This window comes from Drosophila suzukii, chromosome 2R, assembly GCF_043229965.1.
Source record: "Drosophila suzukii chromosome 2R, CBGP_Dsuzu_IsoJpt1.0, whole genome shotgun sequence".
Classification (NCBI taxonomy): Eukaryota; Metazoa; Arthropoda; class Insecta; order Diptera; family Drosophilidae; genus Drosophila; species Drosophila suzukii.
This window is the reverse complement of record NC_092081.1, coordinates 5502309-5514171: the sequence shown is the minus strand read 5'-3', so window position 1 is coordinate 5514171 and position 11863 is coordinate 5502309. Positions and strand designations below refer to the sequence as shown.

Below are 11863 nucleotides of genomic sequence, written 5' to 3'. Positions count from 1 at the left end.
AATAAAAGAAATGGGGGATACTCGCCTATGCTAAAAATTCCAATGCGAATTGCGGGCAAGCGACCACAATGCTGTTGCATGTTGCATGCTCGCCAGTTGCTGTTGCTGTTGCTGTGGGTACAACGAGCAACAACAACACAATTCAGCGTCATCACAAACATCAATTGACCCTTCGGTGCTTGAGGATCAAGCGTAATAATCGCCGGCATAAAAACGCTTTGCACTTTGCGCCAGAATAATGGATAAAAGGTTGCCAGTTTCCAGTTGGAGGTTCCCAACATACATATGTGCCTTGACCGTGGTCTTGGTTTTCAACTAATGCCATACCTTGGCTTATCCATACAATGGTTGTAACAAAAAAAAGGTGTTGCCAATAAAGAAAATTTATCGAGGAGTGTAGTAAATATAAGTTGAATAAATTATTTACAATTATTTATCGAGTTTTACTTATTTACAAATAAGAATCGTTAATTTTTGAGTATTATATGCATACATTTTATAAAGTATCTTGCGAAACCGTGCCTGACTTTGTCTGCTCTTAAAAAGTTGCTTAACAGTTGTATAAAAAAATGTATTATAAAAATGTTGCCTCTATAAAATAATTTAAAAACTATAAATATTTAAAAAAAAATTAAAATAATGTGGATAAAAAGTGTACACAAATCGTTTTTGGGATATATACATCATGGTAATGATGGATCAGTGTATTTTGTTGTTACCAATAACTCTTATTTACAGTCCCAGATTTTGTATGATTCTCTGGTGTTGTTGACCTTCAGCACTGGAGTTAATTATCAGACCAATTTCATCTGTATAGCAAAGTGCAGATATTATCTGTTGATCCCGTGGATTAGAGGATTTAAAGTTTATAGAATGCTCAATGCTTTAATCCGAGCTCGTGTGCGCAAACGCTTCCATAATCCAATCTAGTAGAATTTTTCGCCTTCATGAATTGTATTATTTCAGCTTAAAACTGGGCACCATTCTGGTCACTATATTTTCCGATGTTATTTTGGCTAAAAATTGCGAACTCAGACTTGTTTTGTTATTTTCGAGTTAGTCACTTCAAATACACGACGGAACGGATTCATTCATCAATATGCATGAAACAACATGGCGATAAAATTTAAAACTCACGAGTTGCTCTTTTTATATTCTTTACAGGGTAAAATTGAGTACTAGAAATGGATAAATGGTTTATGGAATGAAAATATGTTCGACAATCTTGTGACTTGTTATTAAAAAAAAACTTACATTGATAAACATATACAAACCTATATATTTGTTAGGATTGTACGTGTGATGTAATTATGTCTTTCAACTTTTTTTGCTTACTTCAATGGTTGAATTTTGCAGTTGAAGTTGCTGTACCTCTTTAATATAAATCCTTTTAAATCCCCACTGTTCTTTATTAAGTGTTAAAGGGTATTTTGTATGCGAAACTGAGCATTTCACATTTTTTGGGTTTTATTTTGAGCAGTTCCTTTTGCTTCGTTTTTATAGCATCCGCCCATGGGGTCAATTCTGCACGCTGGCTGTCATGTGTGCCCTAGCCCAAACACAAACCCGATCCCAAACCTAGACCCTGAACCCATACCCAGTCCCAAATCCATGGACTCATATACCCGTGGATGCCAAAGCGAAACGAGTGCAACACGAACTGTTTAATGGACTGGGCATGCACTCTGAGCGACGACCCGTCAGTTCCTCAAACTTGGTTCAGTCCCAGTCCCAGATGGAGCCTCCATTTCATGGCCATGTGAGAAGAAGACATCTGGGTCCCAGACACTCATTTCCCGCCGAAGTGTGTGCGCAGGTTAAGTTAATCAGCTTTGCCAGCGGGCTTTTCATCAAAGACCGAGCGGCACCCACACAGGCGGGAGCGAATTGGGAAGGGAAACACTCAACAAAATCTATGATCTATAAAAATATTTGATTTTGTTCCTTTTTTAAAAGATATATAAAGAAAATGTCGAAGTGTGTGTACTAAATCTTATTTTTAGCTTATAATTAAGACGGAACACGACAAAATTAGAGAGTACCTTTTATATTAAAGTTTACAAAAAGGTACATATAGAATCTAAATATGTACAGATTTCGTCAACCGTTAAAAGTATATTTATATAAAATGTACAATAGAAATTTAGAATGAAAATAAAATTAGACATAAATGCAAATCATGAACTTTCCAATGATTAATATCAGCTCTATAAGGTATCCTTACTCATGAAAATACAGCTTGCAATGATTTTCTTACCAAATATATTTTATAGATCAAATATAATATTTGGAAATCATTTTTGATTAACCTCAGAAAACAGAATCTTTCCTAACTAATCATTTTACGAGTGTACTTTTGCAAAGAGAACAGATTAAGCATACGACGTGTTGTGCAGTTATCATCGAGATGGCAACGATTCCTAACGGAACGCCATGCGTCGTCCCATGGAGGTCTGTTCCCCATCCTCCGCTTCTTGGTCGTCGGTAATTTATGATTCGCAGCGCACGGCCTGCAAATGATCTATTGCCCATTGCAGTTATCCGAGCGGAGGAGGAGCAGCAGAGGACTTTGGATCGGCACTTGTTGCATCAGCATCAGAACACTATAACAGCTACAAGTGATTTCTTTCGCATCGAAGCCTCCAGGCGCTCTTGACAGTTACAAAGTGCGCCCACTAGTCGGCGGTCAGGTTAAAATGACCCAAACCCAAACCCAAACCCGAACCCCAGCCAAACCCCAAGCACACTGTATGCGTTGTCGACGCCATCTCCCAACCTTTGATTAATGGACTTTTCGTGTTGGCTTCGATTCTGGCTCCGGCGTCATAAATAAACCTAAAATGCAACAACAGGCAAAAGGTGGAGCACGTCTGTGCCGCGCATATTTATCATTGGTAAACTTTATTTTTACATTTACATACAACTCGTTAAAATTACTTGTCCAATTTTATTTACTTTAGGTATTAAAATGTTAGGCTTATTCGTATGGATATAATAGGTTAGGTGCGTGAAAAATTGAAAATATTTGTTTACACAGTAGAAATCTATGTCAATTTTAAACTAATCTGGCTACTATAAGTTACGATTTTGTGTTCCGGCAGAGCGCAGGACTGGGAGAGCTAGAAAACGATCGAACGCCGAAGAGCATCTATAAGATCTATACAATTCGAGCCGGCATTGCTCGGTCTATTGCTTTTGCTAATGCTGATCCTGTCGCCGTTGCTGCTGCTGGTGCTGGAGCTTTTGCTGATTGCTTAGACCCGCTGATCTCGTCCTGCCGCTTGGGGCACTATAATGACGGCGGATCGTATTGGAAGCCGGGGTTGTTGAACTTGAAGCGCGCAATCTCAAACTGCAGTGTCTCGTACTTGATGTCGGCCAATCGCTTCAGCTGGTGGGCAATCTGCTGGGCATCAGCGCTGCTCAGCGCGTTAGTCAGCGAGCTGGGTTCCCGCTCCGGCTTTGTACTGTGCAGCGGCGGCACCGCCTGCATATTCGAGATGCATCGCGGCGCATTTTTAACTGAAAAGATACGAAAAAAACTACATTTTAGCCAAAAATTATATAACGTGGCTATGCTAATATTAATCAAAAGAATATGATTTATCATATATTTCTACTTAAATGCTAGAACCATAAGATTAAGCAAATATTTTGCAAAATATGTTGAAACTATAACTGGATAGATCTATATAATCGTTTGGATTTATACAAATACTTAAGACCGGATTTGGAAGCAATTACAAATTCTAGCTTTTTAAATACCATCTGAAACTATTAAAATGAATTATTTTAAAACTTAAAGTCCAATTTGAGGTTACTTCACATTATTACGAACAAAATGAATATGTTGGGGTGGAATTTGATTACAAGCTAGAACTGCAAAATGTACAGGCAAAAAAACCAAGGGATACATAAAAGATGAGAAAGTTTTCTGCAAATGATTTCCGCGCAATTTGAACGGAGCTGTTACCTTCGTAGATGATTTGCTCCCGGGGCTGCGTGCGCATTCGCTTGACGGGCAGCTCGCCATTGATCAACTTATTGCCAGAGGAGGCCGTGCCTGGATTGATAACAGCGGCGGCAGGCCTGCGGGCTGTGACATACTCCACGGTATGCGGCTGCACCGTCTGAGGTTCCTCCTCCACGTGCTCGTAGGATGTGTTGTCCACGACGATGGTGCGATAGGTGCCGCCGCCCGTGTTGACTGCCGTGGTGGACGCCGAGATGCCGGTTTCTGCCAGATTCTCCTCCAGCATGTCGTCGTGATCTACATGCTCCTCCACCATCTCCTCCTCGTCCACCTCGTCGTTGATGGCCTCCTCGACGGCGGCCTGCAGTTCTTTTTGAAACGCCGCCGAAGTGCGCTGCCCCAGATCTTCCAATTCGTCGTCGGGCTCGTCCTTCTCTGCCTTTAGGTTCAGCAGCGTTTCGCCGGTGGTGGTGGGCACCTTGCCGAAGAGATCCAGAGCCCGCGTCTCCACGGAGGTCATCGAGATGTCCTTTTCCGTGGACAGCAGGCTGCGTCTGTACTTGCAGCGCGTGGTGTTCTTCCAGTCGTTAAGCCGCTGTTTTCGAGAGAAGAGATTTGGGATTACAGAGATTGGCGGGGGTACATATCCGATATCCCACCTTGCGCCACTCCTCCGGCGTGAGTGTGGGTCCGGAGCTGCACTTGTTTAGCCGGTCGGAGAGCTCCTTCCACTTTTTGGTCAAATAGTTCAGGTCGTAATCGCGCGGCACCCGTCCGGTGGCGAAAATTGGGTCGCTCTCCATCATGTCGATGTACATCTGGTACTGCTCCGAGGAGGTGCGTTTCTTGCGGCGATCCATCTTGCCGTGCATCCGGTCAGCTTGCTGTAAAGATTGCACTTGGTTTTCTCGCTAAAGTCCCTGGCAAAAGCCACAAAATGCAAATTGACGCCACCAAACGATGCGAAGTGTTCACAAACAATTGCAGGCGTTTGGGATTTTCTAGTGCATGCTACCCCCTGTGAGCGCAGCGTTGCATTCGGCTAACCAGTGGTGCGCAGTCGGCGGGAGCTCCATGCGATAGTTCTAGCTAGACTATACTTTTTTTTAAGACATCAGATGAAATCGGTACACATAGTTTAATTAAAACTATTTGCCTACCCAGAACATACCCGGCTAATGTTAAGGGTTTCATTATTTCAACGGTTAAAACACCTCTTTCTTGTATTGTTCATCAAAATATATATTTTTTCATTCACTATTAAAACGAGAAACGAAAAATGTCTTCGAATTCATTAACATAATATGGTAACTTATATTAATGCCGTTTTTTTTTTGCTGAAGTAGCTTATACATTTGTTATGTGCTAAATGATAAGGAAATATGCACAAGTTGTAAATTTAGCAAAGCTGTTTACATTAGGACTGATAACGATAGTCGAAAAATCGATACAACACTATCGACGACTCGTGAGTTCAGGGAGTCGTGCAGCTTGGACAAGTCATGGAACTGGTTCCTTAAACCGGATAACTCCCAAATGAACCAAGGTTTAAATTCGGAAAGTTTGAGTGGTTTTTGGGCTAAGAGAGGCTTGAAAAATTGAAACAAGCAAGGGTGTTTAAAAGGGCAAATATAGTTGGTCGCAGACGGTTCTGGTGGACAAAAAAAAATATATAAGATTAGAAGTCAAGTTCCAAATATTCCGTGAGGGAAAAGTCTGGAGCAGGAAAATATTCTGACGTAAGGAGAGACGAAGACCAGCCACCAGGAGGAGACCTACATTTTCGACAGGAAAATTGGCCGCTCATCCTCGGGTGGCCCCAGGTTTTTATTCGCCCCTTACATTTGCCACAGAATTAGCAAAAGGTTCCCGAAAGCTACAAGCGGCAAACCAATTCAAAAAGCCGAAAATTAATACAACAAAATTTGAGACTGATGATATTAATTATGTAACCCGCCCAAATTAAGTTATTCCTAATTATATCCATTTAAATTATTTATTTATTTAACCTATTTATTTACTATTGGAATATTGTTTATTGTTATTTATTTATTTATTTATATATATATATATGTGTTCCCTGTGAAAGTGCGGTACCGTAGGTAGGGTTATAAAATGTTAAAATTTAAGCAAAAATTATGAATTATAACGTGAAAACGAAATGAAGTCGTGTGAGTAGAGATTCGTGTTGGGGGTGAGATGAGTTAGGCGAGGTAGCAGGATCCACCGACCAGGATTGGGAGATGTGTCCAAATGATGTTGAAGGATACACTCATGGTTGGGAGGGACTCCAGGACCACAATAAGATCTGTGTTGTCCAGTCCAGATGTTCGAGAAAAATCCGTCGTGAAATTGCCAGTTGTCCGAGTTTGAATTTCCGTTTTGTTTGTTTTTTTTTTGTTGTGTCTGCTGCGTAGACAACAGTGTTGGTTGTTCCCCTCCCTGGGATGTTCGTTGACTAGCCGGCATATACACTGCGCGAAAAGCAGGACACGACAAATGGCGCCCAAGGAAAATTTAAGAAATTAATGAAATGGAATCGATAAAAGTAAAAATTTTCAAGCATAACGTAAAAAGTGAATACTCACCAGAGAATGTGTCAATAGAAAGCGACATCGGAAACCAGCTGTTTGGACCGTGGGCGGGCGTAGAAAGTCGAACCCATCGTAGCCACAGTGAGTGAAATCCCGAAAAGTCCTTTCTGCTGAGCACAATCCTTGCTGAGAGAGAGAAGACCGACTAGAAGTGGACCCATGACCAAGTAAAGCGGGACATGCGAAGCCAGGCTAGGAGGTTCATCAGCAGATGAAATAGAAAAAGAAAACAATTGTCTTTTTAATATGTTGTCTGTGGTAAAGTAAATGTGTAATAACTTATTTAAATTTGTTTGCTATGTTTGGAGTTGGTGTGGTCCATGTACGCTGTGAATAAAGTGTAACATCGTTGCCCAGCCAGTTTCAAGTAAAGTCTGAAAGATAAGGAGTAAATTAAATTATTGAAATCGTTTAAATACTTGTGAAAATTGACACGAACGGATTAGGAACTGAAGGAAAGGAGAGAAAAGTTAGTGGATAATGTAAATAGCTACGTCTCATCCCCCCCCAGATTAGAAAAATTTGAAGAGATAAGAAAAAAACAAATATACATGAGAAAGGAACTAGGATATGCCAAATAGTGATAGGAATAGGGTTCAAATCGGAAGAAAATTGAGGAGAAGTTTGGAGTTCATCCGGAATAGGGGACCAGCAGGTATGACTCCGCCAGTAACTCGCTCACAAGCTAATCAAGAGGAGAAATTGGAGAACATATCGGCACCCGAAGGCATGGAGTCGCTAAGGGAGCAGAATCCTGAAGGAATTGGAAGCGGAAGTCCAGGAGAAGCTAGTGGTCTTCAAGCGGTAGGCGGAACCGGGGCCATACCAAAGTCTTTGCCATCTGAGATAAAATCAGGTGTTAATGCGGCACTGGTTCAAGCTCAACATACGTACCAGGTGGGAATGTCGACGGAGTACGAAATGTTTAAACAGCAGATGCAGCAGGATATGATGCAGTTCATGAAGGACATCAATGACTGCATGGCGGAGTGGCGCAGGGATTTCGTGAAGGAAAAAGCAGCATGGCAGGCATCTACGCAGGTTCGCCAGGCCCAAGGACAGCAAGTTGGACAGGGCCAAATACCCTCTTCGGGGACGCCGATGCCGCCACCTCATGGCCTTGCCGAGCAGCCGCGGGCAAATCCGAGTCAGGTGCCACCATTCGACCCGAGGATGCTACAACAACCTCCGCCAATCATACTGCCGGGGGTAAGTCACCACATGGGTTTCCCGCCGCCAACATCTGGGGCGCTGTCCGAGAAGCAGGAGATAAATCGCCACGCATCGGAAGGGTATCGGCAAACCGCCTGGTCGACGGAGCAGGAACCAAGGAGATGGAATGGGTCTCACATGACGCCGCCAGAAAATCCTCCTGGAAACGGCGGGGCTCATATCAACTTCAATCCAGGACCGGATCAGCGTCGGTCAAGCGGGGCAGTGGGCGATTCTGCGTTTAAAGCCGGCCAACTGCGGAAGTGGGGGCTCAGTTTTGATGGAAGTCCCAGAAGCATGCCCGTGTCAGAGTTTATATTCCGCCTCGAACATCTCCAAAGGTCGTATCAGGTGCCGTGGAAGGAGGTCCTAAGAGAATTTCACGTGTTAGTTGAAGGACAAGCCAAGGAATGGTACTGGATGTACGTGAGGTCAACGGAGAAGCAAGAGTGGACTTACCTGAGGTACGCACTACAGCAGCAGTTCCAGAGTCACCGATCCAACTTCGAGCGAGAGTATGAGCTGCGAGAACGGAAGCAGAAGCCGGGAGAAACGATCGAGGTGTATATCCAGACCATGCTAGCGCTCAGATCTCGACTAGAGATGCCGTTTTCCGACTTTGACCTAATAAAAGTAATAAAAATGAACATTAGGGATCAGATTTCGAGAATTATATACCCGATATACATCACTAATATGGATCAACTCCGACATGAATGCCACGACGCGGAGAGGATATTGGCGACTCGGTGGACCCGACATCCCAGCAACCTCGAAACTCACCGAGGGTATAAAGATCGTCCGAGGATCGATGAGCTTTGTCCGGAATCAGTCGGAGAAGAGAGTGTACCTGGAGAACAAGAGGAAGTGGAGGCATTAGCTAGACACTGGGAGACCAACAGGGAACGACAGCCACTGACATGCTGGAATTGTGGAACCGTGGGACACCCATTCAACGCGTGTGAATCGGAGGTGTTGAAGGTGTTCTGCTTCAAGTGTGGACTACCCGGTGTGAGGACTCCAAGATGTACTCGATGCCAGACGGGAAACGGCATGAGGAGCTTGGGCAAGAACGAGGAACCACGCTCCAATCCGTTTGCCATGAACAAGTGAAAGCCTCGTCAAATTGCATGCCTAATGATAAGGATAGCTGTAAGGAGAATAAAATTAGTAAAATTATGATAAACATAAATAGACCAGAACATACCATTAAATGGTCGACACGTGAACCGATAGCAGTCCGAGAAGCACATTACCAAGAGGTCAGGAACCGAATATTTGGGAAAAATGATCCGGACCGGAACATTTCGCCAAAAATTGCCAGAGCCCGTAGGAGAAGTCAGCAGCGGAAGGCAGAAAGAAGGATGATTTGTTCGGCCATCAGAGCAGCGGTGGAAGGCGACAACAGACCATTCGCACAGGTGAAGATCGAAGACCTGGAGGTCGTGGGTCTCTTGGATTCCGGGGCATCAGTAAGCTTGCTTGGGGAAGGTTGCCTAGAAACAGTGGAAAGGTTAGGACTGAAATTAGAGAGATCACAATCGATAATGAAATCAGCAGGAGGTACACAGCATCGAGTAGTGGGGAAGATTCAACCCAGCATCTCGTATAATGGGTTAACACATCGATTGCCGATACTCCTTTGTCCATCCTTGAAGCAAAAATTATACCTGGGCATAGATTTCTGGAGAAAATTCGAATTGGCACCAGAGGTGGTGGGCGTAGAATCCTTGCACCAGGTGGAATCCGAATTTATGGCCAAAGGAGAACCGATAGAGGCACATATCCTATCCCCCGAGCAGACTGAGCAACTGGAAGAAGCAAAAGGACGTTTTCTGACCTACGAAAGTCAAGGATTAGGACTCACCAAAGTAGAAGAACACTCGATCCAGTTAGTTGAAGGAGCTGTACCCGTCAAGGAGAGATTCTTTCCCGTGTCTCCGGCGAAACAACAACTGCTATTCGCAGAAGTCGATGAAATGCTACGGTTAGGAGTCATCGAGGTAAGTGAAAGTCCCTGGAACAACCGAACGACACTGGTACAGAAACCTGGAAAGAATAGGCTGTGCTTAGACGCGAGAAAACTGAACACACTTACAGTGAAGGATGCTTACCCGCTACAGAACATTGAGTCGATTTTGAGCCGGGTGGATGAGACGATTTTCATCAGCAGTATCGATTTGAAACATGCGTTCTGGCAAGTGGAACTCGATGAGAAAAGTCGTCCCTTGACTGCTTTCACAATACCTGGAAGGCCACTGTATCAGTTTCGACGGATGCCATTCGGGTTATGTAATTCGGCTCAAAGGTTGTGTAGGGTAATGGACAAGGTAATCCCACAGCGTCTTCGCAGCCGCGTCTTTGTATACTTGGATGACTTGCTGATGATATCCAAGACTTTCGAAGAACACTGCATGTTGCTGAAAGAAGTGGCAGAGTGTTTGAATAAAGCAAATTTGACGATCGGGCTACACAAGTCAAAATTTTGTTTTAAATACTTGCGATATTTGGGATTCATAATCGGTGATGGGGCCTTGCGGACGGATCCGAAGAAAGTTGAGGCGATTATGAAGATAGAGGTGCCCAAAAATACGCGACAACTACGCAGCTTCTTAGGAACCGCAGGCTGGTATCGCAGATTCATCCAAAATTTCTCCGGTGTAAGTGCGCCGCTCACGGACTGCCTTAAAAATAAAACAAAATTTATGTGGACGGAGGAAGCAACTACGGCATTCGAAACGCTGAAGAAAGCACTTACCTGTGCGCCGGTATTAGCTCATCCAGACTTTGGAAAACAGTTCTGGATACAGTGTGACGCCAGCCATGTAGGAATTGGGGCAGTATTATACCAGCAAGACGTCGAAGGATCGGACCGGCCAATAGCATTCTTTTCGGCGAAGCTGAGAGGAGCACAACTCAATTACAGTGTAACGGAAAAAGAGTGTCTCGCAGCAGTAAAAGCCGTAGAAAGATTCCGTCCCTATGTGGAGTTGATGCCGTTCACGATCGTTACCGACCATGCAAGCCTGCAATGGCTTATGACGCTCAAGGACTTGAACGGGAGGCTGGCGCGGTGGTCATTAGCGTTACAGGCATTCGACTTCAACATAGAGCATCGGAAAGGGAAAGACAACATCGTGGCCGACATGCTATCTCGGCCGAATGAAACCGCCGAAGTAGAGTTCTTCGAGTTTGAAACAACTGAATTTGAGAGTCCTGAATACCTGGAAAGACTGCAGTTGGTTGAAGAGCAAGGAAGAGATAAATTTCCGGACTTACGTGTGGAAGAAGGACTTCTATTCAAGAAGACACACTTCAATAGAGAGGGAAGTGGGGAATTTGAATGGAAACTGTGGATTCCGGAAGCATTGACGACAACTTTAATCCAGCAAGCCCACAGCGGTGACATGGCGATGCATGGGGGTATGGCAAAGACCTTGGCGAGACTTCAGCAGATGTATTACTGGCCCAAAATGGTAGTTCAAGTCCGAGACTTTGTAGCAGCCTGCGAAAACTGCAAAGAGAACAAGCACACCACACAGATAAAGCGACCAGTGATGGGGAAGGAAGTACGGACAGATCGACCCATGCAAAAGATGTACCTGGATTTCTTAGGAAAATATCCGCGGTCTCGCCGAGGAAATACCATGCTATTTATCGCATTAGATCACTTGACCAAGTTTGTGTGGCTAAAAGCGATGCCGAAGGCCACGTCGACAGCTGTAATCCGATTCCTGCAAGAAGGAATATTCACCCAATTCGGAGTTCCGGAAACAATCCACACGGACAACGGAAGGCAGTTTGTATCCAAGGAATTCGAGAATATGCTACAAGAATATGGAATTACACACATGAAGACAGGGAGATACGCACCACAATCCAATGCTTCGGAGAGAGTGAACCAATCCGTATTAGCAGCAATCCGAGTAAACATCCAAGATGACCACACGCGATGGGATGAACACTTACCGGACGTACAAGCGTCGCTGAGGTCATCCATACATAGCAGCACCGGAACTTCGCCGTATTTTGCCATGTTCGGACAGCACATGTTCACGAACGGGAAAGATTACTCGCTGGCTCG

The 11863-nt window shown here is 44.1% G+C and overlaps 1 protein-coding gene across 1 annotated transcript; it reads right to left on the bottom strand.

The window, feature by feature from the left end:
• Nucleotides 1-2882: 2882 nt before the first annotated feature.
• Nucleotides 2883-4970, bottom strand: prod (proliferation disrupter). Its single transcript, XM_017084949.4, has 3 exons — nt 4633-4970; nt 3974-4568; nt 2883-3522 (listed from the first exon to the last, which is right to left on the bottom strand). The coding sequence occupies exons 1-3, from the start codon at nt 4843-4845 to the stop codon at nt 3290-3292; spliced, it is 1041 nt and encodes a 346-aa protein (XP_016940438.1). The 5' UTR covers nt 4846-4970; the 3' UTR covers nt 2883-3289.
• Between the last annotated feature and the right edge of the window lie 6893 nt (nt 4971-11863).

What these genes read in the sequence shown, in the direction of transcription:
- prod (XM_017084949.4), bottom strand. Translation starts at nt 4,845, where the DNA reads ATGCACGGCAAGATGGATCGCCGCAAGAAACGCACCTCCTCGGAGCAG. An exon ending in CGCCGGAGGAGTGGCGCAAG is followed by an intron (nt 4,569 to 4,632) that starts GTGGGATATCGG and finishes TCTCGAAAACAG; the next exon opens with CGGCTTAACGACTGGAAGAA. An exon ending in GGAGCAAATCATCTACGAAG is followed by an intron (nt 3,523 to 3,973) that starts GTAACAGCTCCG and finishes GTATCTTTTCAG; the next exon opens with TTAAAAATGCGCCGCGATGC.